General features: G+C 47.1%; 2 protein-coding genes across 2 annotated transcripts; both read right to left on the bottom strand.

Annotated features, from left to right (window-relative positions):
- Window positions 1–1,160: 1,160 nt before the first annotated feature.
- On the bottom strand, window positions 1,161–2,926 carry LOC135914071 (very long chain fatty acid elongase AAEL008004-like). Its single transcript, XM_065446802.1, has one exon. The coding sequence runs from the start codon at window positions 2,848–2,850 to the stop codon at window positions 2,035–2,037; it is 816 nt and encodes a 271-aa protein (XP_065302874.1). The 5' UTR covers window positions 2,851–2,926; the 3' UTR covers window positions 1,161–2,034.
- A 13,718-nt stretch (window positions 2,927–16,644) lies between these two features.
- LOC135914070 (very long chain fatty acid elongase AAEL008004-like) lies at window positions 16,645–18,375 on the bottom strand. Its single transcript, XM_065446801.2, has one exon. The coding sequence runs from the start codon at window positions 18,293–18,295 to the stop codon at window positions 17,453–17,455; it is 843 nt and encodes a 280-aa protein (XP_065302873.1). The 5' UTR covers window positions 18,296–18,375; the 3' UTR covers window positions 16,645–17,452.
- Window positions 18,376–26,411: the final 8,036 nt, after the last annotated feature.

Below are 26,411 nucleotides of genomic sequence, written 5' to 3'. Positions count from 1 at the left end.
CACCGATTTGTTACGTCGCAGAAGTCACATATTAAGATGTACATACAATATATACAAGAGAGACAACGATGCATAAACAAGGCCGCTATCGCGCACTTTGACAATTAGCGGCAGCGTAATTCTGCGCGAATTTCCTTTTTTTCGACATTGTCGTAAGCAAGATACGGGACTGAACTTTGCACTTTATCCTCTTGTCGTAAGTTTAATTCTGCCAAAAATTGTTCTGTAGTTTCGAGGCATAAAAACATCCTCTAAATCACCACGGAATTGAAATTTTCACCGAGTGGTGCTAGAAACACTTAACACGATCTTCAAGTTTGAAATGAAGCCGAGATGCCGTAGCAAAGCGAGCGCTTCTGGACTGCTGCTCCGTGTGACCGAAGGATTAGGACGTTACGTGGATGTAGAGAGAATTAGAAGGTGAACGCACGAACAGCTACGCGCACAAATTACGCACGTTAAGCAGAGCACGCATGCGTGTGCCCTGCTATAGTATGCACATACTGTTGCGCACGCTATCAGCAGTTGTTCTTTCGAGATAACGAGGGACGAAGCTGTTTAAAAAATATGAGGTTTTACGTGTCAAACCCGCCGATCTGACTATCAGGCATACAGATAGCGAAGAACTCCGGATTAATTTTGATTACCTGCGGTTCTTTAACGGTGCACCCATGTATTTCATAAGAACGTTCTCGCAATTCGCTCTCATCAAAAGGACGTCGACTACGTACTTGCATTCGGTCCAGAATTGTTAAACGTCAGTCACTGACAGCGAGCATGCGTCGCACATTGTAGATCCGCCAGTCGAGCACCGACAATACATTATTCCCTTCACCCTAGTCCATTGTTCTGTACAAGGTTTGCACGCCACAAGAAATTCACGCCGCTCATGCCTCCGTTTTCAGGGAGAGTGGAGCTCATCGCCTTTCTGTAGCACCACTACCTTGACATGCGAATGCGACGGCTACAAAGTTTTAAAATGAGATACAGTGTGCCCGTTCCTACAATGTCAGGTTTCTTAAAACGCCAGTGGTGTGAAGCTGTTTCGTGGGTTTCCAAAATTGTGTCTTCATCAACCATATTACGACAGCCATTCCGACTTAGCACTATAGCTTGTGTTGTGAAAATAAAAAGCTAAACGCAGACACACATTACACGAATTCAATGAATGATGAATATCTTTATTTTTGACAGCAAAATATAAAAAAGCTGAAACATAAGTAGTTGTGAGATCGCTTAAACTTACAGTACAGCTCTCATTACAAACTAGATACTTTAGCATGTAAGCAATATGTAAGTACTTGCCAAGCGACCGCTATGAGACCTGTAGATTAGGGGATCACAACACGCAGTGCAGCTGCCAGGCCAAGAAAAGCAGATGCCTAGACTCTTGGCTTATGAAACGTGTTTACTTTGACAGATTGGAACACTAGAACAAGATCACCCAAAGAAAGGTTACTGGAACAGGCCTCTGTTTATTTCTGTACCACACTTCATATGTTTCGTAACTACAATGTTTACTTCTTTCTGAGGGGGAAGGGAGATATTTTCCTGTTTACCGTTCGTTCAGTGATTACACACCACAGAATGAGTTTAACATTTTTGCACACTGCTTGCACACTGAATGGCGTCTATCACTCTGTTCAACATCACGGCACTGTTTTAAGACACGGCACTAACTGCTTGTATCTATCCAATGTTATAACTGGAATGGTGACTATGCGTAGCTGTCGTACGGCGTTCTTGTGTAGCGGAAGTAGCCACACCACCTGCTTTCTTTTGGACGAGCAGACAAGTTCTTGTACCAGAAAAATATAAAAGTTATTCCTGTAAAGTACAAGCTACTGTCACAGATCTCGATCACACAGTGAGGATAACCTGGGGCCGAATTCTCTAAGCTTTTCGTTCGTAAGCGCTTTTTGCTAGTTGCTGACCGCCTTCGTCTGGATAGATTGGTATTTCCTCTTACGAACAATTCTATCATGACAGCGTTTTGTTAATACGGGGCACTAGAGAGCAACGTTACTTCCTGCGTCATTTGGTCTTCGTTTTGCCGGCTGTATCCTGAGTCGCTTTCTCTCCGTCGTCGTAGGCACTGCCGTAGAAGCGAAGGAACATGTAGAGAAAGAAGAAGCCCTGCGGCAGCCCAATGTAGATGTGCAAACTTGGGTAGCCACAATCGACGAACAGCGGGATCAGCACGTGCACAATCAGAATAATAAACTGAAACATCTGGAGCTGGGTCAGGTAGCGTTTCCACCACAGGTGCTTCCGCACGGATGGTCCGAAGAGGGACAGGAAGTAGTAGCTGTACATTACCACGTGCACAAAGCTGTTGAAGATCACCGCGAAGGCTGCGTGGCCATCCGCTCCGTAGGCGAGGCCGTACCAGCCGTTGAAGACTACTAGGACGTGATGGACCACGTGAAGTAGGGACACGTGCGAATGCTTCTTGCGTAGCACGAAGAAGATGGTATCCAAAAAATCCGAGACCCTAACCCAAAAGTAAATCCAGTAGTGGGTCAGGAGGCTCATGGTCGCGTCGTCACGCGCTTCAAAGTCGATTCCCTGGCAAATGAAGCTGTAGCCGCCGCCCAGATAGGTCCTGGAGAGAAACGCTCCCACGAAGTAGCAGTTAGCGAGTACCATGGCAGCGTTGTAGAGCATGATGATAGGTTTGATATTCTCGTACGGTTTGCGCTGTTTCATGAAGCGAGGGCCACCGATCTTGACGACGTATACGTAAAAGGACAGGAGAAGCACGAGGAACTGTGCGTTGCCGACCAAGGCCCAACCCGCGGTGCGCGGGTCTCTCCGGAAGACATTCTCTTCGGATGAAACTGCAGCCATGGCGTTCGTGAGCGATACTTGTGCAGTGGTACCCCAGTTTCTCTGGCAGCAGCACCACGGGCCCTCGGCTCCTGAGTGGAGCTGATTTGATCCCTCACTGTCTAAAGGGAGTCGGCGGCGAGTCAGACGGCAAATCGTGCCCTGAACCTCGAAAGGGCGCTGAGGAACATTAAATGCCTGAAAAGAGGGCGTATGCTCGTTTAGGGCCTAGGACAAGCCCGGCGACCAACTCCATAAAGCAATTTCCTTCAGAACCCAGACGCTGAGACCTTTTGTGCCACTGCATAAATGAGGTTCTGAAAGGCGTCCAAGTCGTTAGTGCTAAGTGTGGTAAGAGCGCGTGCACTCGGCTCGCTGTCCGACATGCGCCCACGTGTAGATGAGCACACGGACCGTGTACGCAAAAAGAATGTCAGAAAAGTAGGCAATATCTGGCTCATTTGCTGCCAGTATTTGGGACCTTGGTATTCTGCCCCCAATAACATCCGTCGGCACACACACACACACACGCACACACACACACACACACACACACACACACACACACACACACACACACACACACACACACACACACACACACACACACACACACACACGCACGCACGCACGCACACACACACACACACACATACACACACACATCCATATATATATATAAACTTCGGCCATATTTATAGTGGAAATTTATAATCGAACAACCCTTCGTCAATGCGAAGAGATTACAACGTGCGACATCAACACAACATGCTGTCGTATGTGTGTGTTTCTTTCTTGCTCCCAACTGTTCTGCGGGTAACAAGGTGCGCACTAAGTTCAAGGTTAGATTTCTCCATTCTTCCAAGTAAGAAACCAGAACGTCTGATCGTTCTTTCAGCGAGATTTTTATGTATAGGATATAATGCGATGGTCTCAATAGTTTAGGAATCGTCTACTGCACATTTTCCTCATTGCTAGCGCTGCCGACATGGGTGAGAAATAATTCCTGTCATTAGTGTTCTTACTTTTCGACGCCGTGTACGCATTGAAACTTCAAAAGAAACTAAACCTACAAAACGTAGTACGCCTACGAAGTATAAAGGACACGTAACGTGATATAGACCAATGAAAACTCGGCTGGTAATCTTTTCGTTTTACATTATTCATGTGGCACAAAGTAAAAATCAATTCACCTTGCAAAATATACCACCCCGTCGTGTTCAGTTCAGGTTACCGCACGAAACCTCCCCGCGGTAGTTCTCTCAAATGCTTAGTAAGAATCTGCGAGGACACATACGCGGTACCTGTCTGTATTCTCACACTTATGATGCACATATCAAAATTTGTCATTTGTCGTGAAGCTTGGAGGATACAGCTTTCGTCTTCTGCGCAGTGTCTTGTGTCGTTTCTTTCAATTTTTCCACGGTGGCTTGCGACGCAAGTAATGTTCGTATATTCTTAATATAAAGTCAGCCAAACCTAGAACAGGAATTCACAGAATGAAACTTATTGTCTGAAATAACAAAGAAAAGTCGTCCACTGCTCATGGTCCTTCAAATAAGGACGTGTTTCGACGTCGTGAAGACTACTCTAAACGAGAATAACTGCATTTCATTAAATTCGGCTCAGTGTTGCGATATCTAGTACTGCCACCAATCAAAGCAATTTCACAACCATAATAATCTCCCAACTAATCATTTTGCAACCGCGCTGGTGCCAAATGCGACAACACAGTTGTCGTCACTTAGAAAGTTGTTTAGGAACAAATCGCACTTAAGCGACAAATAGCATCAGCAGCTTCGTTAGTTCAGTTGTCAGTGCGGTTGAAAAACTGAGCAGGCAGGTAGCGTCCGTTACTTTTGCTGTTGGTGTACGTTTGACTTACTTACCTCCATTCTGGGGCACGTTTCCATTCGATGCTTATTTCTGCCAATATGGGGTGGCCTACTTGACAAGATGACATTGCTGTTAGTTCATGAAAGAAACCACTCCAAAGAGTTTTTTTGTCCAGTATTACAGTTTTCATTTATTCGAGAAGGCTGCCATAAAAAAGACAATCTTATGAGAGGAGGAGGAGGAGGAGGAGGAAAAAACTTTATTCTGGTTCTGTACAAGGTATTGCCACCTGCCTGGCTAGTCCCATGTCGGGACCGGGAGGTCAAGCCTCCTAGCCCTATCACGGGCGTACTGGACAGCCAGGACTTGAGGGATATGATCTGAAGATCTGATCATTCCTAAAAACCGATTCCGGGAAATGCCAGGGCCGGGCGACCCACACTCCCAGAGCAGATGTTCAAGCGTGCATATCTCCTTTTCGCATGCTTTGCATAAAATATTCATGTCTGTAATGTCATACCATTCCTTTATTTTTGCAGGTGAATAATAAGACTGTGTTTGTAATTGCCCAAGTGTAACTGCTTGTGCTCTGTTTAGCCTATAGTGAGGGGGTGGAAACTCCCTCCTTTCCATGTAGTAATGTTCTGTAATTTCATTGTATGTATTGAGCGTATCTCTCTGTAGGTTCTCCAATCCAGCAGAATAAAAACCATATGCAAAAGCGGCCCGGTCTGTAAGGTCGCGGGCGACGCTGTTGGCCGATTCATTTGGATTGACAGGAATGTCCTCAAGTGAACCAAGGTGTGCCGGGAACCAATAAATGTAACGTGTAACATTCGTTTGCATTTGGTTAATTATTCTAGCAGCCTGTGGGGCAATCTTTTCCCTATTGAAAGCTCTAATAGCTGTTTTCGAGTAACTGTATATTTCTGTGAATCTATCGTCTGTTAGCGCCAATGCAATGGCAACTTGTCCAGCGACTTCAGGTTTGCTAGTGTAGACCGTGGCGCAGTTGGTGCATTTGCCCTGATGATCCACAACCGCCGCCGCGAACTTTGTTCGATCCTTGTAGGCAGCCGAATCCACAAAGCAGGCTCCTCTGCCCCCTTTATCCATTTTCTTGATTAACGCCCTGGCTCGTGCAACTCTCCTGTTGATGTTATGTTTTGGGTGCATATTTCTGGGTAGCGGTGCGACAATTATGTTGTCTGCGAAATCTTGATGGACTTTAGTGTAATTTGCTGGATCCGTAATGGGGTTGATCATGATCTTGTCCAGGATTGATCTTCCCGTGCTGGTTGTAGATAATCTCGCTATTTGTGATGTTTCTTGGGCCTCCGCGATCTCCATGGTCGTGTTGTGTACTCCTAACTTGAGCAATTTTTCAGTGCTGGTTCGAATTGGGAGCCCCAATGCGCTTTTCACAACCTTCTTGATCGCTGCGTCAAGCTTCTTGAGTTGAACCTGCGTCCAGTTGTACATGGCAGCGGCGTATGAGATATGACAGAGTACGAAAGAGTTGATTAACCTGATGAGGTTATCTTCTTTCATGCCCTTGTGTCTTCCTGCCAGGCGTCTGATCATCCTGTACGCGTTATCCGTTTTAAAGGTGATTTTCTTGACTTCCGTATGGTTTCCACCGTTGGCATCAATGAAAAAGCCTAGTACCCTGATCACGTGAGAGAAATCTTATGAGAGAAAAAAAAAACATTGTACAGAAACTGTGGACGATGTCTGTCAATGGAAGACAACAGCTCGAACGAACGGACGTTTCCCTCGCCAGACTGACCACCGAATACCGAACACCGATCAACCACGAAAACGACCGAAAGAGGCAAAGAAAGCTATTCGATTTTATATTTAGCGCCCCTCGTTCTTCTGCGGAGACGTGCGCGCATATTTCGCCAGTACTGCACCAAACTAGAGATACGACGGGCGAAAACGCCGAGCTTCGAAGTGTTAAACTGACAGCGCGGGAAAATTACTCCGTTACCACTCATTTAGGCTTTAATCTATGTGCATGCGTTTCGGAAAAAAAGTGGACGTTCAATGGACCTTGAGCCGAAATATATTAGTGAGGCCGTCGAGTCGCACTTCCTGGTTGCAACATGCACCGCACATCTCAAGCTACGGATGGTTAATGCAGGAGGGTCCATCTTCGTAGGTTTGTGCGGCGACCGTCCTTCGGTCTGTCGTGGCGGTGGCGTTCTGAAAAGACCGGGAAGCTGACTCTCGGGAAGCGACCTCGAATCGAAGGACGCGCTTAAAGAGTTTAGCTTCTCATTCAGGCATTTCTTTAATCATTCGGTCACAAGTGCACCACGTGGACTAAAGGGACCAGATGAATCCTGCAATACAAGTGGATGACACTCTGAAAGTATACCCAAATACGCGGTGTTGCTTGTCTGTAGATACCCCAAAACAAGCGAAATATTTCATCTAAGGAAACCTATTTAACCCTGCGATGCCCAGGCACAATCCCGCAACAATGAAAATTGGGAACAAGAAGCCATTTGTTCCGGGAACAACAAAGAACAACGTGCTCATCTTTATTTCTGGCCTTGGATAGTACACATTTGGACACGAAAAAGAACACTGAAATGTTACTTGAGTAAAAGCTTAATTAGTAGAGTGGAGTTAACTGCGAGAGGAAATATAAAATACTTAAATGAGCCCTAACTTCTGAGTCTAGCACAATATCCCTACGAATTTGATATCAAATTATGTGTTTTCAAATGTATTATCAGTGCAACATACATACCCGGTATACCAAACGCTCCGAAGGCAACAATTTTCTAAGTTCATCTCCTTAACTTTACGAATCAGTAAGAACTCTGACCTCCCTTACTTTCTTTACTTCCCTTTACTGTGCCTTCAAGCTAGTTTTAACGTTCAAGTGGCACAAACAAAGCAAGAGCACAATGGAAGTTATATTGGCGCGATGATTCCTGAATTTCCAGGTAAATCTTTCTCGTACAGAGGCTAAGTTCTGAAAAAGAATTATTGGAGATATTGATGAAAAGCAGTTGTATAAATAGAAGAGGATTACTTAATAGTAATTAAGGAGATCTGGGATAGCTAGCACATTTAACTATTGTTCTAGAATGGTTTCTCAACGCCGTGTGGAAATTAGCCAAGAAGTTATTATGTTTCTTCGAATATATTAAAACATTTAGCCTTCTGCGGGCTTACGCTGCTCTTCATAGTCGCCCTTTCGTTTAATGCATTAAGCACTGAAGTGCTAGGAAGTTTGTTCTGTAACATAGCGTAACGCTACATTCACTTTGCCTGTCCTTGCGAGGCGACGCTAGAACACGTTTTGTGCGACTGTCATGAATATAATGTTCAGAGATAGTCCCTGGCGTCCGTTCTAGCGCACCTTGACAATAGATCATTGTCAGTTGAAACGATTTGCACATGTCGCCGACAGAAGACATCGCAGCTGAAGGCGACGAAGGGACTACTTCGGTTTTTGAAAGAGACGGGCTTGGACAAGCAGCTGTGATAGTGGTCACGTACCACGCAAGAGTGACGGACTGTAACTGACGATGTGTGTGATGTGCTATGTGCTCTCTCTCTCTTCTCCCCATCTTTCATCCCCCCATCTCGCTCCCATGTGTAGGGTAGCTAATCAGTTGAGCTGAACTGGTTAACCCCCGACCCGCCGTGGTTGCTCAGTGGCTATGGTGTTGGGCTGCTGAGCACGAGGTCGCGGGATCGAATCCCGGCCATGGCGGCCGCATTTCGATGGGGGCGAAATGCGAAAACACCCGTGTACTTAGATTTAGGTGCACGTTTAAGAACCCCAGGTGGTCTAAATTTCCGGAGTCCCCCACTACGGCGTGCCTCATAATCAGAAAGTGGTTTTGGCACGTAAAGCCCCATAATTTAATTTTAATTGGTTAACCCCCCTGCCTTTCCTTCTCCACTTTTTCCTTCCTTTCTTCCTTCCTTCCTTGCCAACTTTCACTCGCCGTCATGGGCGAACAGAAAGAGATAGGGAGATAACTCTAAAGCACATGAATAGAGATAGATAGATAGATAGATAGATAGATAGATAGATAGATAGATAGATAGATAGATAGATAGATAGATAGATAGATAGATAGATAGATAGATAGATAGATAGATAGATAGATAGATAGATAGATAGATAGAACAAGACGTATTCCAGCACTGGAGCTCAAACTAGACAAACCTTTTATTTCTTCGGTCCCCAGACAAATAAGCTACAACGCCGCTCGTGCCATCTTATCTCGCCTTCTTACCTAGGGCGATCGCGTCGATGTCGCAAGGCGCTACATAACATTTGAAACGAAGATATCTGGGTATCTGAAAATAGGCAATGCAAATATTCGAGGACGTGATAGAACCTAATCGACGTAATAAAGTGTAAAGACGGAACAATTCAAGGTCTAAGTGAAGGACAACGCTTTGCAACAATCGACGCGGGACGAGCGCCAGCGTTTTGCAAACGCCAGAGTGAACACGGTAACTATGCAAAGGCACACTGAGGAGTGTAGCAACCAAAGACTGCATCATTAAGTTGCGTAAGTGCTTATGGCAATAAATGACTCGAGGCTACAAAGAGCCTGAGTCTGTGCGTACGTGTTTCCCTACACTTTCCACATCGCATTGACATTCAGGTGCACAAGAGCCGCGTGGACTGCTGTCACAATGGCAAGCAAATGTTTTACAACAGATGTGGAGGCAGTGCTGCAGAATTACTCGCGTCTGCAATCAGGGGCAATAAGGTTCTCAAATAGCACGGACTGATGGCAAAAGAAGAAAAGCTACCGTGCCGCGAAGAGGAAATAGTGAAATCTCGCTTATCATGTGAAAACCGCCATGCTTCGACTAGTTGAAGGGTTCATTAATGGGAACCCATCCTGACAGCTTAGCGGGTATAGTGTTGGGCTGCTAATCACGAGGTCGCGGGATCGAATCCCAGCAACGGCGGCGGCATTTCGATCGGTGCAAAATGCGAAAACACCCGTGTACTTAGATTAAGATGCACTTTAAAGAACCCCAGCGGGTCCAAGCTACTCCGGAGTCTCCCACTGCGGCGTGCCGCATAAATCAGATCGTGGTTTCGGCACGAAAAACCTCGGACGCAATCTTTTTTTAATTAATGGGAAAAACCACTTCGCCCCGCGCGAGCTTAATCTAAACCAACGTTCCGCTCAGTTGTGCATGCATTAAGGATAAATCACGCTGCTCTTTGCTACGCGTCCCTCTCCAAGAATTTATGGCGGGTGCGTGCACTATACCGCCTCACGCAGCATGCTACGCTCGATCGTTCATCATTACAGACCCATCAAGACCTTGCTAGCGAAAGTGGACAATGCGGGATAAACACTAATGACGTCGCGTCCAAGCACGGCAGTGAACGGTTCACCGCTCCTTTCACCGAACAAGGCAGTCAGACTGACGAGGACCACGAGAGAACGCTATTTTTATCTCCGAGCGACGCGTGGCGTAAACGAAGAGCTGACGGCCCTCACCGTACGTCACTGTCACGTAAAAGTGCAAGAGAGAGAGAGAGAGAGAGAGAGAACAGCAGCCGAGGAAACACGAGTACTGGAAGCCGGAGGGAAGGCGAACGCAACAGGCACTGCTATCCGATCAAGATTGGTGCCTGTTTACGCACTGACGTCACTATGTACAGCTTGACGAGCTGCACAGCGTGCGGAATTAATGAGCCGTCTGCGCTTCCAGCTTGTCACGGTCAATGATTGTGGTATACGCAAGACCGATCATGTGTAACGGTTATAGCCATATTTAGCTTTAATACGAATGGAAAATACTCTCAGATGTTTGCGTACATGACCCTTCGATTGACACACACGTTAACCGCTAGGAGCTCGACATTAAATTTTTGTGCCACAGGTTGCTCAATTCTCACACATCTTTTTTTTTTCTCATCATCATCGTGGCGAAGCTCCGAACCGGAAGTTCTGGCAAGCAAAGCATTCTTTTTTTTTTTCGTCTATCCTGACGATAGAGGCACTGGCACTGGGCCCTTGTTGGGCTCCTACACCTTCCACGTAGTTTCGCTTGTTTTACCAACAGTAATTTTCTCCCGAACAGAACGTGATTCCCCGCTGTTGAGGCACTGCAGACAGGAGCCGACGTGCAGGGAAACGTTCGAAGTATCAGACGCAATTTTTAATTCTTGTGTGCAACTTCCAACAACATATTTGTCAAAAAAGTAGCCTTTTTTAAATGTAACATAGAACGAATCATGAACACTGCTATTCGAACGCAAAATAGCAAGCAATGTTCGCGCAGCACAATCAACTGCAGCGCCTGATATTCCAGGTCGACCGTAAGCAGGTAGGCTTGTCATTTCAGAGTCTTCAACACCTTCGTTGCGTCGCTCTGCCAGAGATTAAAAAAAATATAACACGCAGGCATCAGGTGTGCTATTATTCTTCGTGAGGGAAACTTGCTTTACCGGTCCTGCAGTTGTCTTTGGTACTATAATCAGGTTAAGGTTCAAACAAGATGTAGACTTGAAGAGATCAGCTGTGGTCAAACAAGGGACGCCGCTCGACGTCCCTTCAGAGACGCCACTTGTTCGACCACTCTTGATATGCCCAGACTAACGTGACACGCCAGTCGATACGGTGTTCCGTTTCGGACGTGTCGTTAGACAGAATCCGTCAACGTGTAATTCCGAGTAACTTTCCGTGTCCAGAGCAGCTGAGATCAACGATCGGGGAGAGCGCGCGCCGCGCTAGGCGCTTCGTGGCGCGGTGCCAAAGTCAACGTGATTTCAGTGACAGTTTCCCACGCATTTGCCGCGGCCTGTCTCGTTGCGGTTTCCTTATGGCCCAGTCCTTTGTCGATGTCGCAAGGTATCCTTAAGGTGCGATCCCACGACTCCGCGAGCGTTCGATGAGCCCATTTTCCTTGGCGTCCAGTGGTGCGACGACACGTTAATCGTACACCTCGCAACGTGATCGACTTTCCCAGGAATAGAGAGAAAAAAAACTTTATTTAATAAAACAAAATTTGATTTGGGAGTAAAGCCCCATTCCTCAACGTTTACTGAAAAGATTTCTGTGCCTTTGTTCTGTGATGTGGTCGAGTCAGGCGCGGAAAAACTACAAAGGAAACTTCGCGATGGACTGCGCTTACTAGACGGTTAGTTGCAGATTAAACTACCTCTTGAATTCTGTCTGTTGGAAACAAGTCCTGGTGCGCAGGCAGTCTGAGCGTTCCATTCCTCCGAGTAATTACGGTTTGCCTCGAAGATTTTGTGATACGCAAGGCATCTTTCCGGTTCATCAAGCGTGATGCTTTGCAACAACACAATCCTTCTCGCTGTGTATCTGCAACGAATAGTATATTGTAACATTCGGTACATGTGTAGCGCGATAAAGTCTGGGCAGGCGTGCGTGCTGTCGGTGTACGACGAGCCGATCCGATCACACAAGAGATATTTTTTTTTTATTCAGGCGTGTTCTCAAACATCACTGAAGGCTTTGTTATTGAAAACAAAATCCCCTTTAATGTCAACGATAAGAGTCAGCCCGACACAAGCATAGCGAACGTGCCATGAGCTGCACGGCAATAGTGATTTTCGACTTCGGTGTTATCGCAGAATATTATATGAAGCTCGCTCATTCATTCATTCATTCATTCATTCATTCATTCATTCATTCATTCATTCATTCATTCATTCATTCATTCATTCATTCATTCACTTTCTTGCCGGGTCAAACCGCTGCGCAAAGGCGCTGCCCGGAAAAGTTAAATAGCTTCCAGAATACAGAGATTGCTAGAGGAGCCGGCGTGGTGACAGGAGGAAACGTTACGACATGTAACACGACATCTAACACGACACACTTTTTACACTCATTTTTGCCACGTACGTCGAAAGATTGGAATGAACTTCCTTCTGACATTGTTTCCATTAATAACAATGATCATTTTCGAAAAGCACTAGCTAACAATATACAATAGCAAACATTTGTACGAACTGCTCCTGGTGTTTTCCTTTTTCTTGTTTAATGTTACTTTTATATGTCAAGTTCTATTACTGCATTTTTCATACGTATAGCTAACAGCTGGTGTTTATAGCTGATGTTTTCCTTTTTCTTGTTTAATGTTACTTTTATATGTCAAGTTCTATTACTGCATTTTTCATACTTATAGCTAACATTGTATAATTAGCAAATATTGTGTATAAGCTCATGATTTATTTCCTCCTTATTTGTTGTATAACCCACTCCCCTCTCTAATGCCGAAAGGCCCTGAGGGTAAATAAATAAAAAATAAATAAATATCACTAAGCCGAAAAAGATATCATCATCATCATCATCATCAGCCTGGTTACGCCCACTGCACGGCAAAGGCCTCTCCCATACTTCTCCAACTACCCCGGTCATGTACTAATTGTGGCCATGTTGTCCCTGCAAACTTCTTAATCTCATCCGATATATTGTACGAGAAAGATATATTGTAGGGTTACACGTTCACGCGTAAAACATAAAGTTTCGTGCGAGGTTATTGGACATGACCGCAGAGTGGCATGTGAGGTTTCTTTATATGGTTGGCCCACCGGCAATCCGTGTCTATGTCAGACACTCACGCACAGCACTCACCTACACATCTCTCCAGGCAGGCATAAAATACCCTCGCAGTTATATAAAATTCCACACCACGGCCACCACAGTGTTTGCCAGGAGACAAACTGTGTCAGCGCCCATGTCCATATAGGTGCAATCGAATGCTTTGCGTCCGGATCACTTGAATCACGGCGCCCTCTTAGGTTAATTCTTTATGCGATCTTAAAATATATCTTAAGGCTTCGTCCGTTCCCAATACTTTGCCCAAACCCCCTTACCTCGTGAAAACACTGTTTTAACAAAATACACCGAGCTATCACCCTCTACCATCACAACCCCCCGTACACAGTTATACACTGTACAACAATTACACTTTCTATTTGCCGAGAGGAGCGGGCGCGTTTTTCACCATGGCTCACGTAACCATAACGGTGAAGGGCGAAGGACAATAAAGTGCGAGCGACACATTTACACGGTGAAGACGAGGAAGACGGCACGTGCGTCCGATGGACAGAAACCATGTTTTGAGGCAACAACTTTCTATTCTCTTCTCTCAAGACACTTACGTCTCGTTTGTTTAGTGTGGGTGCCAGGCCACAAGGGTGTAGCCTTAAAGGAATATGCAGGTGCACTCGCAGTAGCGTCCCACGGTGGTCCTATAATTCCCATTTTACCTACGTCAGCCTTCATGCCTGTGGCGCGGTTCAGAAAATATACTACTACAAATAACTTCCCTCTATCACAGTTGACAAAATCTGATTTCCCGCATCTCAGTTTTCCTTGGAACAAGAAAGGTTCTCCTTTGAAGTAACGATTGCGAGACTACGGTGCCGAGTCCCTCCATTGACCTTTTACCTCCACAGGTATGGTCTGGCTATATCGCCTTTGTGCCCTTTATGCAATGAGAGTGAATCTCTGCAACACTTCTTTTTGACATGCCGCCGCTTCATTATTCGGCGGAAAACATTTTTAGAACCCTTGCAATAGCTTGACTTGAATTTGCCTTTTTCTGTAACTCTTTCTTTTGGGGCTGCCGTACTGGGGTAAAGACACAGGAACGTTTGTTAAGCCTTCTGCATATTTCTGTGTGAGACAAAAAAGAACTGCATGCTAGAATGCTTCTACATACTTATTACGCTCACAAAATTCACAATATTTCTAGATAATTGATTATTCATATTTGGAACAGTATACACTTTAACTCCCATCTGCAAGATTCTTCATTTCACTCTAACTTTTTCAAAAATATTGCTAACAGTTCCTTTACCCTCCGATTCATGGCCGATCCCCCGAAATGGGTTGCGACATTTCCCTAGGGAACAAGAACGAGAACAAGAATTGTTATATTGAACTACGCGGTTCTTGGCCAATCCTCCAGAGTGGGTATGCGCCACTAATTACTAGGCTCTACATCATCATCTACATGCACGGCGCTCTGGAAAGCTATTACCAAGTGACCGTGCATCATCGGGCAGTCACTGAAAGCGTTCCCACGATGCTGCAAGTTTCCAGAACTTGGGCGGACGTGTCATAAATACTGACAGCCTTTTCTGCGGACCAGCGTACCCATGTGACAGGTGCTTGCGCCGATATCCCCGCTTCGGTTTAGTCGGGCGCAAAGAAATGGAAAACCCGCTGAAATAAAAAAAAGGAAAAATAAAAAAAACATCGCAGTTTTCTTGAAGGTGCGAAGTCGTAATAGGGATATAGCTTGCCCGATCCAGGATTCTCGTAGCTAGGAATGTTTTTTTTATATATTTTCCTTCGTTTCATTTTGTGCTTGAGCGTTGCGCAACAGGGAATGCGACTTCACGCATCCGGCTTGTTGCTTTCATCAACGTTAGACAGTTACGCTGCGCATGCGCCTTAAATCACGCTTGCCGATTCAATTTAACGCTGCGCACAAAAGTTTGACGACTCAGAACGAAAAATTGTTTCTGCAACGCGAGGCGTTAAGTTACGGTGCGGACTGCAATTCTCGCTATGTCTTATGTATGGTCTTTCGTATAAATATCCATCCTTGTATTCAGAAAAAGTGTTCGGTCAAGGCTAATCTCTAAAGCCAACTCTTCGACAAGGGGACTAGCCTACGAGCAGTTCCGCAATAACGGGCTCGTCAAGCTGCTCATGCAACCCTTTTGTCCTCGACTCTCCCCAAGCTTAGAACGTGCAGTTAAGTCAATTCACATTCATTGTGGCACAACGGACAATGCCACCTCCGGATGCATCCAAGTGTATCCAGAACGCTTATATCGGCCGCCATTTAATATTGTTGTAAAAAGATGCGTTTAACATCTTTCAAATCCCGTTTGTCTCAGTGAAACGTTTGAGCAAGTCCATGTTGTGCCGGACAGCGAGTGCCTCAGCACCTAACAACTACACGAAGTTCAACTGCTCTGTGGTATCTGTTGCTCGTGCGCCAAAAAAGTTCATTGCGCTTAGTTTTCATCGTACTTTGCCTATACAAAATACTAATCTTTTGCATAGAATGTTTATGTGACGAAAGAAGTCAAAATCTTCTTTACATACTCTGATTGGAGGACATTTTTACGGCACTGAACCAGCTCCGAAGTGTAAAAACACAATACCTAAAAAGACACCTTAGTACATCCTTCTAAACTTTCTCCGGCACATGACCTCAAAGAACACACAAAAATTAAGACTTCTGGGGGCAACGACGATGTAAACCGTGCAGGAATACGCTAAGACTCTAAGCAGTGAAGAGCTGCAGCGTTGATTACGTCCTTGTTATACTGCGAACTGCCCTAAAAGATGCACGCGGACATTGCGGCCTCAAAATACGCGATACCAGTGAACACCATTGTGCGCTTAAAGGCTCGCTTGGAAGATAGATGAACTACATATTACGCTAGAGTATACTTCCCCGTAGAGCGCACGCGGAGACAGGGCGGCCGGCCCAGACAGACCGGCTGCTCCAGCGCCCGATGCGCTTACATAAGTGGGTCGGCGAGGCGAGGCCGTGTGAACTTGACACAGAAACGGGTCGAGTCTCGCGCTGCTTCGACGAAACGCGCGATGATGCACCTTGCGTGTTCGCTGGGCCGAAAGGTTTACCGTATAGGCGGTGAAGAACACCCAAGAACAAATAATTCTTGAAATAGCAGTGGGGCCGCTGTGCAAGCACAGCGCTGTTACAGCGCACCCTGGCAAAAACCATTGCGGCGAATGAACGGCTTCGCCGTTCTGCTGCGGGCAGCGTGAGGTTGCGGATTTCATTCCTGGCAGTGGAATGCAGACTCCCGCGTGCTGATGTTTCAGTGCAAACTTGAGATCCCAAGGTGGGCTAAAATAATCGGTTTCTAACACAGCCCATGTACAGTGGATGTAGCACACAGTCAAAATATCACACGGACACGAAAGTGTACTGCGGCAAATATAAAATGGGTTTATTTACAAAACAACTTATTTACACGAAAGAAATGGGTGCGTTCATAAGCACAGCAGAACCCGAAGACTTAATATGAACGCTTAGTAGGCTACCTTTAGGGTCAGATCAGCGCAGTGACATAGGAAATCATTGATCACAGTCATGGTCTTCGTGTCTTGAAAGGATGCCCAGAATAGTTCACTCTTATCACACAGTCCAAAACATTGTGTCTCCGAAAGAGCAAGGATGTGTCGTGTGTTACAGCCGTCGCATGACTTCTGTGATGCCACGTTGTCATTTGGCTTCAAGGAATGGACAAAGCTAGGAATCAAACGCGCGCATCATCAGGCGTCTTAGAAGCATCACTGTGGAACCTCTTACATGGGAGTCGCTATTTTCAGCCTCCGACCACACCACTAAGATCCGTTCTCAGTCACTATCTCTCTATAATGTGCTTCCGTTGAAATTGGCTCAAACTGCGGCACACAGGCGCGCGAACATAAGTTGTGTATAATGTTTTACGATGACTAAAACTTGCTTATGTCATTCACTCTAGGCGTACTATGTCAGTTACATACACGAGAAAAAGAGACGCAGTAAACAATAAAAAGGTCCTACCTGTAGGCCCTAGAAAATAGCTGTGTCTTCGCAGCTAGGACAAGTTTCTGGCAATCAATACACAACGGTGTTTCTTAACTGTCTCAAGTCTATTTTTCGAAGAATGACGGCGGGACAAACTATGCATTCGCGTTCACATGGACAACATATGGAACTGATTGCACACGCGTGAGCTTATTTTCCGAAAGTCCTAGACGGGCGATACTTACTGAGCCTTACTCTTGGATTCAAAGTGATGCTGAGGCCTTTTTCGGTTGCAGTAACTCTTGATGTAAAAGTTCATGAACATGACGAAGAAGAATATTCCCTGTGGCAGCGTAATGCACATTTGCGCCAAGGGGTATCCGCAGTCGATGAACAGTGGAATAGTCATGTGGAAGAACAGGATGACAAACTGCACCAGCTGGAGCTGGGTGAGGTACCGCTTCCACCACAGGTATTTCTGTACCGAGGGTCCCATCAAAGAGAGGAAGTAGTAGGAGTACATGACCACGTGCACGAAGCTATTGAAGACGATGCCGAAGGCGACGTGACCATCGGCACCGTACGCGAGACCGTACCAGCCGTTGAAGACCACGAGGACGTGATGCACCACGTGCAGGACGGATATGTGCGAGTCCTTCTTGCGCAAGACGAAGAAGACGGTGTCCAGGAAGTCGGCGATCCTCACCATCACGTACCACCACACGTGCGACAGCATGCTCATGGTCCTGTCGTCCCGCGCCTCGAAGTCGATTCCCTGGCAGAGCAGGCTGTAGCCGCCGCCCAAGTATGTCTTGGAAAGGAAGGCCACCACAAAGTAGCAGTTGAGGAGCACCATGGACGCATTGTAGAGCACAATCAGGGGCTTGATGCCGTCGTACGGCTTGCGGTCCTTCATGTACCGCGGCCCGCCCACCTTGACTATATAGACGTAGGCCGTCAGCAGTAGAACTATGAACTGCTTGTTGCCTACCAGGGCCCAGTCGGCGGTGCGGGGATCGCGGCGGAAGAAATACGCTTCAGCCGTCTCTAAGTCAGCCGCCGTCGCGGCGGTGATGTTCTCCATGGCGCCGTCGACGGCAACACTGGCCCCGTTCCGTGGCAGGCAAGCGAGCGGGTGAGCGAGTTGCCGAAACGGTGTCGACGCTTGTGTGGCCCGAATCAGCTCTGAGTCCCGCTTGTCGGAGACGCGCCCCTTTTTCTATCCTCTTCCGAGAATGTTGCCGGTGCGGAGGAGGAATGGGCCGGTAGGTGGTGGGGGAGGGGGCAGGCGTGGGCGCTCAGTTCCAACAGAATGACCATGACGGTTTGAACATGCGGTGCGAGGGTGCGAGCGCGGGAGAGAGGAGATCGAGAAGGGAGTTCTGCAATGACCGCGTGACAAGTGATCGGATGCGCCATGTGCCCGCGGCGGAGAAAACGCGCGGTCCTTTCCTTCTGCCTCTCGAATGCGGTCACGTGCAACGTATGCGCCAATGTTGCGGACGACGCACATTTCTTCATTCTTTTTTCCTCTATGTGAGAAGTCGCCGTAACGCCAGCGATTGTGCCGGCTCTAGAGTCCGGGCTTACTTGCTCTCGCCCTTCATAGGTCGAGCTCTGTGATCCTGAGTTCATTAGGAGCTGCCATATATGCACGCGGGCAATAAACCATAAAAAAGAGGGAAAAAACGATAAGATATACCTCTATGCGTTCTTTCTGTTCACGGTCGCGGTTGACGTTGAGCGCTGATGTTATTGCTTAGCGTTATTGGACTACCGATCTGATAAAGATGCTCCCTTTGCAATTCGCAACGGGCTGGTTGGCATGGTGAGCTGCTTGGCCTTTGATTGCGTCCTAAATGTGCAAGGAGGTTTTGGTAATGCATCCGCGTGTGCTCTGGAGCAAGCCATTTCTCAATGTCACCTATAAAATCCTTTCAAGGCAGCCTGCTACTTCCTGATTCTCTATGACCAGCAGGGAGGATCGGCGTCAATATTTTTAAATGTCTTTGCGCAACAAGTCCGTAGCGCCGTTGATTATTCGCTGCGTCAGCACGAGAAAGCAAAGGCTGCCGAATGAACCCCCCCCCCTCCCCACACACACACACACACAACTACAAGCGCAACAAACAAAAAGAAATTGAAGCATAAGGCCTGAGGGAAGTTCTGTTAAAATCCTTTTACCGGAAACTCTGTAGAGGGACCTATTTGCGACTCCAAGCAAATGTTCGCTACCTATATGCCGCGCCAAGCAACAGCTGATCCAGGTTCAGGCTCGAAGCGAAAGAGCGGGTCCTGTCACAGCATGCGCTGAATGCCTCGTAGTCCTCAAATCGTTATGATGCCGGCACACACAAGCCCGAAAATTTCTGCCGTTTCAAATCGCACAGTGCACTTTGTTCAGGCTGGCGGTTTGATAAATTCTAGTGATGTACGCTAAAGCCTAATTTGGTTCTGTTCGTCTAAGGTTTGCTGCCCCAGAATAAGTATTACTAATGCTTTAAGCAGCAGGAATATTCTCGCTGATGTACTCTTGCCTGCAGGCAGGGTAGTCGGAATAATAACTACGCCGGAAAGCCTGAAGTTGAACATGACACATGCTATGCCGCGAGGCGGCGTATAATTTTCATAACATGCTTTAGTTTAGAGGTGCAAGAAGAAGATGCTGTTTTCTTATTCAATGCCGTAAGTTGTCAGCTTGTTTCCCCGCAAGATATTTAGAACTGCAACCAGCGCTCGTTCCAGCTTTGGAGCGTTCGGCCTGCGCACAACGCCGCTAAATTGCTTTCCGACGCTGTGCACACAATTAAATTCAATTACAACTGGTTCAATTCGTTTCCAAGCCTGGCATTTACACCAATACAACCAACTTTGCCCCAAGAAAAACCTCGCTAAGTTTTGGAGACCTGTTGGAAGAAACTCAACTTGGTCCAATTGGTTGTTATTCACTTATCAGGCTTCAGCGAGTTTGAGAATTTCTACGGGCGGCAAGCGTCTGCTGTGTTCCCAAGCCCGGGTCCTACCTCTAACACTGCGTGCTGCGAGCACGAACAAGCGCCATTCATCGGACACCCACATCCTCATCAACGGTATCAGCTAACTCTAAAAAGAAGGTGCACTCCAACTCACAAACAGAACTCTCATTTGTTTTAATCCCAAGACACACTGACCAGCTAACCTTACACTTTTTAGCCTCGATCTATCAGTGCAGGATGTCCGTATTGGGCTTCTGAAAGTACGACAGACGTTACTGCCCATATATTCTGAGATTCTTTATGCGATACACTGCAACACGAGTCGCAGTGCGGAGTTGCGTATGAAGGTCAAAAGCCGTCAAGTATCGTACCTGCAGCAGTCGGCATCGGCCGCATGTCGATGGAGGCGAAATGTAGATACGCCTGTATACTGTCAATTTGGAGCACGCTAAAGAACACCAAGTGTACAAAATTCCTATGTCCCCCTAAGGCGTGCCTCGTAATCACATCGCGGATTTGGCACGTAAAAGCTGAACTATATTCTCTTTTCACTATATTTATTCGCGAGCCCTAAAACCAACGGCATTTTCCCATCGTTGGATGGTCTGTAATCGCGATAAAGATGCGTGGGATGTCCACTCCACTCGGCGACCACACTCATCCACAGAAATTCTAACGCCGACATTGCGCGGCGTAAAATGGACGCTGGCAGATGCCGTGCCGTAAATAAGGCAGGAATACGTTCCATGTGGATTGCACTCAAAGGGAGATCAAAGAGCAGCACTATGCCAGTCTAAAATGGCAAGGTTCTGGAAATCACTTTGCTCATTTGGCAGGAAGAGGCTGTTTATTAGTGAAAATATAAACAAACATCATAAGCAGCTCCATAAACTTCAAATGTGCTTTTAACATATCTCTATTCCATTACAAAAGTGTAAGACTGAAAGACCTGTTTATCGCCTTGGAGTTAAATGTAGGCGGATATGAGCTGCACATACACAAACTGAAGAAAGGGCATCACACAGTGTAGTCGCTAATTTTCACCATGGGAAGATGCAGATGTGCTAGGCGGAAGTCCTGTGGAGAACGGAAGTCCTGGGGTCTCCGGTTCTGATGTATTGGCAGAAGAAATGCATATAGAGAATAAAGACGACTGAAAGGCTGCAGGATGTCAAGGATGTCCTGCATGTCAAGCAGCTCAGAGTGGTCCGTCCTTGAAGATGCCCGAGTCGTCTAGTGAGAGGTGGGCGGCAGTCACAGAAGTCGACCACTCCTCGTCGGAGCGCAGTGGGTTGTAGTAGTATTGCACGTCGCGGCTGTCACCGGCCGTCTTCCTCGCGAGCCACAGCGCGTGGATCCACGATGCCAGCTTGTTGATGCAGCCAAGGGCCACGGTATAGGCGCTTCGCTTCCCTCTCTGCCTGACCGCGCTACGCGACCGTTGCCGAATGTGTATGCGAGAAAAGATCCGGAGCAGCCCGGTGCTCTTGGAGCCCAGCAGGGCTGACTCGCCGAGCGGTGCTGCTCTCTTGGGTGGTGGCTCACCTCGGCTCATCTGCTCGCCTGGTTGGAGCACGGATGGAAACGAAGGTCCCCCGCGCGGCTCCGAATATTTCCCGTCTCGCGACCTGCTGCCCATGTCCAGTTGCCGAGGATTAGCGGTCGTCAGGATGGCTAAGGAGCGGCAGCCAGGCAAGGACTGCCGGTGCCGACGCCTAAGGCTTCTTCTTCTTCTTCTTCTTCTTCTTCTTCTTCTTCTTCTTCTTATGTCCAAACACTGGCTAACGACCACTACGGGGGAGTTAGCCAGAAAGCAGTTGGTTTCACATGTGTGTTTATTAGGATTCTGACAAAAAGAAAAATTGTGCATAGGGGAGCGTGGGCTAAACAAAGATAAATTTAGAAATTAAAAGAAAACTCTAAAGAATTTTGAGATAAAATAATTTCACATCAAAGAATAAAATATTAGAAATGATTGATATTTACAGGTCGCAAGAAGATGATGACGATTTCTAGGCCGGAATGATGATTACGGGGCCGGAATGACAACAGCACCTGTAGGGCTACACTATATGAGACCGAGCCATTGGTATGTATGTCTGTTCGGTCCCCGTACGTTTGATTCTATAATCGCAGCGTCAGCTGTTTCAATGCTGGAGTCTATTTGCCTTTTTTTGTTGCACCCGCGACATTTAAGCACACCTGAGGCTGTGGGTATATAGGGCAACTTGCGGAGACAACTGCAAGTTGATTAACGATGTCTTTCGTCAGAAAGTTGTCACTAATATCAAAACTGGACTAATACACACATGAACGAACATTCACGGGTAAAATCTCAGTACTGCAATATCATTAAATGTTCACGCAACAGAAGAGTTCGCAGCCACAAATACTCACAAATCCGAACTGTTCACACGCAGCACATGAGTTCACACAGCGTATTCACAGAGACGTTGGGCACTTGATTGCCGAACTCTAAATACAAAGGCTACATGACTTTTACACTTAATTTTACATCGAAGCTGTATATGGCTCAGATCCGGGGTTTCGTGACTTCTGCGAGCAGAAATTATCATCATCAGCAATGGCTCGAGCGTCGGCGTAGTCTTCGTTAGCGCCCCTCGGCGCAACCACGCGAACGCGCTCGTGCCCCTGCTCGCGCGTTCGTCGGCGTCCTCTTCTACAGCTCGCTCCGTTGTGCAAAAAGCTATCATCATCACCAATGGCTCATTCGAGTGCGGCTGACGTCACGGCTCTATAGGTGAACGACGCAAATGATCAGTTTCGTTCCGCCTGTGCAATGGCTGGTAGTGCGTCGTCAGGACTGCAGAACAACTCGCGCATGAAGAGCGACGGAGGGAGCAGCGACGCGAGTGTGATCGTCGACGTCGTGCACACACTAATGCGGCGGCCGACGAGCATGTCCGCGAGACGGCACGTAAGCGACGATACATATATAGCCAGAACCGACGAAGCATACCGTGAGTCAGAGAATGTGGAGAAGCACCTTCGGCGTCAAGGGGTCAACGTGGATCAGCTAAAGGGTGCGAACGCGAGGTTCCAAAGAGACTTCCTTGATCGTCATTTCGGCGCTATCTGCAGCGTCTGTGACAGAATATGCTTCGACAACGACCTCACTGCGATCACTGCCGTGAGGGATGACGAAAAGCGGCAACGTACGTTCGAGGTATTCGCGGTGCTCCCCTGCGAGTGTGTGCCGGACTTTCGTGAATGTGGCGCGTGTAGAGAGGCTCTGCTAAAGGGTGCGTTTTCACGTTTTTCGACGACGAACCTGTACCCGCATGTGCCGGCGCATCTTCCGAAGCTCAACGCTGATCGGATCAGGTCACTGGTCATCCACCTTCATAGAGTGGAATCACCCACGATTTTGTTTCTTCTTATCCTCATTATTCTATTTGAACATGCGAATAAAAAACCTCCATTCTTACCCTTGTGCTTAGAACCTCTTTGGGTTCCAGGTGTGACAATGGTAGTTCAAGGGTGCGTTACAGGTCCCGGAGCCCATCACCAGGAGCACATAGGGGTATGTGTCATTGCGCGTGGACCTTTCCTGCACTATCTTGGGGATCGGCCCACAGTTTCTGCACACACACGCACAATACACGGAAGCCTAGCCATAAACAGCTTCGCTGTAAAAGCAGCGGTGGCGTAGTGGGTTTGGAAATGCGCTGCTAAGCCCGATGGCACGGGATAGAATCTTGGCGGCGTCAGCCGTATGTCGATGGGGCCGAAATGCAGGTACGCCCGTGTACCGTGCATGCATTTGGTGCACGTGAAAGAACCTCGAGTTTACAAAATTATTCCCGAGTCCTCAACATTAAGGCGCGCCTCGTAAACATATCGCAGATTTGGCACGTAAAAGCTGCAAAATTTAATTATTTTTTGTGATTATCTTTGTCTTCTTCACTTTCTCCTAGCTGTCGCGCGACAATTATTTGTTCTCTTCTTTTTCTTCATATCTTGCTGGACGCTTCACTTCTCCTTTGTGCCCTTTTTCACTGTATTTATTCGCGAGCATTTGAACACATGGCATTTTCACATCGTGCGATGATCTGTCATCGCGATCCAAATGCGTAGGATGTCCACTTCACTCGGCGACCACATTCATCCGCCGAAATTCTAACGTCGACACTGCGCAGCGTGAAATGGAAGCTGGGCGATGCTGTGCCCCGTAAGTACACCCGGAATACGTTCCATGTGGATTGCACTAAAAGCCAGACAAAGAGCAAAACTATGCCAGTACAAAATGGTAAGGTTATGGAACTCTCTTTGTTCGTTTGGCAGGAAGAAACTGATTATTAGTGAAAATAAAAAAAAAAACATCACGAGCAACTCCGCAAACTGCAAAGGTGCTTTTAACATATCTGTATTGGGTTACAAAAGTGGAAGGCCTGTTTATCACGTTGGAGTTAAATGTAGGCAGATATAAGCGGCGCATACACAAACTGAAGAAATGGTATCACAGTAGAGTCTCTAATTTTCACGATATGGGAAGATGTAGAAGTGCTAAGCGGAAGTCCTGTGGAGCACGGAAGTCCTGGGGTCTCCGGTTCTATTGTATTGATAGAAGAAATGCATATAGAGAAAAAAAGACGACTGAAAGTCTCCAGGATGTCAAGCATGTCCAGCATGCCAAGCAATTCAGAGCAGTCCGTCCTTGAAGATGCCCGAGTCGTCTAGTGAGAGCTCGGCGGCAGTCACAGAAGTCGACCACTCCTCGTTGGAGCGCAGTGGGTTGTAGTAGTATTGCAGGTCGCGGCTGTCACCAGCCGTCTTCCTCGCAAGCCACAGCGCGTCGATCCACGATGCCAGCTTGTTGATGCAGCCAAGGGCCACGGTATAGGCGCGTCGCTTCCCGCTCTGCCTGACCGCGCTACGCGACCGTTGCCGATTGTGTATGCGAGGAAATATCCGGAGCAGTCCGGTGCTCTTGGAGCCCAGCAGGGCTGACTCGCCGAGTGGCGCACCCTTCTTGGTAGGTGGCTCACCTCGGCTCATCTGCTCGCCTAGTTGGAGCACGGATGGTAACAAAGGGCCCCCGCGCGGCTCCGAATATTTCTCGTCTCGCGACCTGCTGCCCATGTCCGGTCGCCGATGATTTGCGGTCGCCAGGATAGCTCAGGAGCGGCAGCCAGGGAGTGACTGCCGGTGACGATGCCTAAGGCTTCTTCTTCTTCTTCTTCTTCTTATGTCCAAACACTGGCTAACAACCACTACGGGGGGTTGGGCAAAAAGCAGGTGGTTTCACATGTGCGTTTATTAGGATTATACATGGCAAAAAGAAAAATTGTGCATAGCGGAGCGTGGGCTAAAGAAAGATAAATTTAGAAATTAAAAGAAAGACAACTCTCAAGAATTTTGAGACAAGATAATTTAACATCAAGGAATAAAAGAATAGAAATGATTGATAATTTCGGTCGCAAGAGGATGATGACGATTTCTAGGCCGGAATGATGATTGCGAGGACGCAATGACAACAGCACCTGTAGGGCTAGCACTATATGAGACCTAGCCATTGGTATATATGTATGCTCGTTCCCCGTACGTTTGATTCGATAATGGCAGCGTCATCTGTTTCAATGTTGCAGTTTATTTGACTTTTTTTTGCACCCGCGACATTTAGGCACACCTGAAACGACGGGTATATGGGGCAAGTTGCGGAGATGTGGCACGATGTCCCTGCGTGGACAAGAACGCCAAATGGTGATCGTGGACACGGCAAAGGTGAATGTGTGCTCTGAGATATAATACAAAACAACGTATGATTGAATCGGATGATCTTTGTCAAACATGATTGTTGCAGATGTTGAAGCACAGTGAGCAAGTTGTAAACACGTGCGCAATGCTTGGCCCTGTAACATCTCCAATGAGCGAACATTCGACTTACACGTAACGGACGGCACTCGAAGGCTGTAGCGTAGAAATCCCTAGAAAAAGAGCACTGTACAACTGAAGCACGGAACGTACAGGTGTGCCCCGTGTATTCCCCCACATGACTCTCAGTACATGGGCAATAAAGAAGTCTTTTTTTTTTCTAGGACACGCAGCGGTGGCTCCACGAAAAATTTCGGTCGTTTATTACACCGAAGGATTGATGGGTCTTTGCATAATTGATAGCGCGTCCATAAATAAGACTTGGTATGGCGTCATAGGTATGCGTATGAAGGCAATCAATACGCATTTTTAGGTCGATACAGTCAAGTA

The sequence above is a fragment of the Dermacentor albipictus genome, chromosome 3 (genome assembly GCF_038994185.2).
Source record: "Dermacentor albipictus isolate Rhodes 1998 colony chromosome 3, USDA_Dalb.pri_finalv2, whole genome shotgun sequence".
Classification (NCBI taxonomy): Eukaryota; Metazoa; Arthropoda; class Arachnida; order Ixodida; family Ixodidae; genus Dermacentor; species Dermacentor albipictus.
Note: the sequence above shows the minus strand (reverse complement) of the source record. Positions and strands in the feature narration are given on the sequence as shown.

What these genes read in the sequence shown, in the direction of transcription:
- LOC135914071 (XM_065446802.1), bottom strand. Translation starts at nt 2,850, where the DNA reads ATGGCTGCAGTTTCATCCGAAGAGAATGTCTTCCGGAGAGACCCGCGC.
- LOC135914070 (XM_065446801.2), bottom strand. Translation starts at nt 18,295, where the DNA reads ATGGAGAACATCACCGCCGCGACGGCGGCTGACTTAGAGACGGCTGAA.